This window comes from Morone saxatilis, unplaced genomic scaffold (genome assembly GCF_004916995.1).
Source record: "Morone saxatilis isolate NCDOM2014 unplaced genomic scaffold, NCSU_SB_2.0 Contig23, whole genome shotgun sequence".
NCBI classification, from domain to species: domain Eukaryota; kingdom Metazoa; phylum Chordata; class Actinopteri; family Moronidae; genus Morone; species Morone saxatilis.
The window spans coordinates 93,615-95,905 of NW_023339796.1; the positions used below are offsets into that span (position 1 = coordinate 93,615).

The window sequence follows — 2,291 nt, forward strand, 5'->3', positions numbered from 1 at the left end:
TATTTACTGATGGGTTTTATGTCAGAGAACAAAACAGGAAAATCTCTTGAACTTGTGTTAAACAGACATTATTTCAGACATGTGACCAAAAACCCATTGACTTCGTTAGCTAAAATGCTAACTCAGTTCCTGGTTTCAGTAGAGCAGGTTGTCTTTATTATTATTATACAGTGAAAACAAAAGAGGACCCAATTCGCAACCCTGTGGGACTCCATAAACAATAGTTCAGTTTATATGAGGATGTAACAGATAGCGGAGAGGAACCAGAGGAGCTAACATGCTAACTTGTCTGTTTACACCAACATGTGTTTCCTTATACAGATTGGCCTCATGTCGGTCTCACAGATCACTCCCAGCCTGTTCCTCAGCGGGGCCGACGGACCCCTCAACGCCGCACTGGTGTCACAGAAGGGCATCACCCTCATCGTCAACGCCACGATAAACCATGCCTGCCCCGCTTACCCGGGGGTGGAGTGCGTGCGGGTTCCAGTCTCCGACCTGCCCAGTGCCCGCCTCGGAGACCACTTCGACCGAGTGGCAGAGCGTATCCATGGCAACCGTGCTGGGGGCACACTGGTGCACTGCGCTGCCGGTATGAGCCGCTCACCGGCGTTGGTGATGGCGTACCTGATGCGTTACAGAGGGGTGACGCTCCGCCAGGCGCACCACTGGGTCCAGGAGAGCCGACCCTACGTCAGGCTGAACGCCGGTTTCTGGGACCAGCTGCTGCAGTACGAGAGGAGGCTGTATGGCAAGAACACCGTCAGAGTGGCAGCCGTCGAAGAGGCTCCACCGCTGACGCCGAGACTGACGAGGTCGGTGCTGCCGCCGCCGCAGACGAGCTGGTTAACACTGGTACACAGGTCACCGCTGATGACACGGGCATCACTGACATTACGATCACAGGTGATGACGCCAGCAACCAAAACCAGCAGCGTCAAAGTCTGAGCAACCGTGGATTAACAAACACATCTGAACGTTCTCCCTCGTAACCCTGCGCCTACATTACCCACAATGCAACTCAACCACTCAGAGACACCACCCTGACCTCCACAGCCTCATGCTACGTTCAGTTTGCGGTTGGTGAGATTCTTTCAGATGGAACTCACCTTTACCTTAAACCTCAGTGAACGACTCCAGCAGTTCATGTACATCTAGTCTCTGTTGACCTGCAGTTTGACCTGACATGACTTCATTTTTTTGTTAAGTTTATTATTATTAACTTTAATAAAGTTTCTGTCTGTCAGCAACCACCAGACAGTCCAAAATGGACGAAGCTATTGCAGCTTATTAGCTCAGAGTATAAACTGCTCTACGACTGGTTTGCAATCAGCAACAGTGTGCTGATTGCTTCCACTACGTACTACGTTCCCAGTCGGTGGGTATGTTAGCCATTAGCTTGCCAGGTAGAGTAGTTTACCAACTCGCCGTGGAAGAGTTCTCTGGCACCGACTCTTTTGAGATGAATTTTCTGATCACTTTCTGGTGTGAGCTGCCTGAAGAAGTTTTCATTAATCACAGAAAAATGTACTTTTGTTACTTCAGTTTCTGGATCCGCAATCTCCAGATCATCTCCTGAAAACAGAGTTTAAATATTTGGGACCTTATTGATTAAAACATCAGAAACTCAGTTTATCAAGTGTTTTGGATTTCTTTGCTCATAAGAGGAGTTCCTGAAGGAGTCAAAACCAGGTTCTGGTTTCATAAGGACTCTGATTCGGGCTTCAATCTTTTAGGGAAACAAACTTTCAGACTTCAGAGTTGATCTGTGTAGTTCTTCATTCGGACTGAGTTTCTGTGATCTGATAGTGAGTCTGAATGTTTCTACCACATATAAAGACTGACAACACAACGTTAGCTTGTGCAGCTAATGTTAGCTGACTCAGTCCCGGGGTGCAAGGAGCCAAACCCGGCAAGAGCTAACAGCCCCTTTAATTATTTTATTTTATTTCACCCCATTTTATCTGCATTATTGTTAGTGTTGTTTGTTATTTTATTTCATTATTTTTCCCTCCCGTGTCCTCTAATGAATGTATGTGTGACTGTGAGGCAGGGGGGCAGGGACCAGGACCTGGTGGGGCCGAGGGTGGGTTGTATGACTGTTTACACTGCTGGCTGTTTCTAAAAACTATTTCTGTGCAAAAACTAATAAACTGATTTGGGAAAAAAATTGTAAAAAGAAAAAAAAGTGAATGTTTTAATTGAATGAACGTACACAGACGAGAATAAAAGGACTGGACTGAGTTTGTGAACCACTTTGTGAAAGTTTCAACTTGTATATGTTGGTTTTA

At 46.4% G+C, this 2,291-nt stretch overlaps 1 protein-coding gene across 1 annotated transcript; it reads left to right on the forward strand.

Annotated features, from left to right (window-relative positions):
- The first annotated feature begins 284 nt into the window (after positions 1-284).
- si:ch1073-184j22.2 (dual specificity protein phosphatase 18) lies at positions 285-2,265 on the forward strand. Its single transcript, XM_035671248.1, has one exon. The coding sequence runs from the start codon at positions 304-306 to the stop codon at positions 946-948; it is 645 nt and encodes a 214-aa protein (XP_035527141.1). The 5' UTR covers positions 285-303; the 3' UTR covers positions 949-2,265.
- The last annotated feature ends 26 nt before the right edge of the window (positions 2,266-2,291 follow it).

What these genes read in the sequence shown, in the direction of transcription:
- si:ch1073-184j22.2 (XM_035671248.1), top strand. Translation starts at nt 304, where the DNA reads ATGTGTTTCCTTATACAGATTGGCCTCATGTCGGTCTCACAGATCACT.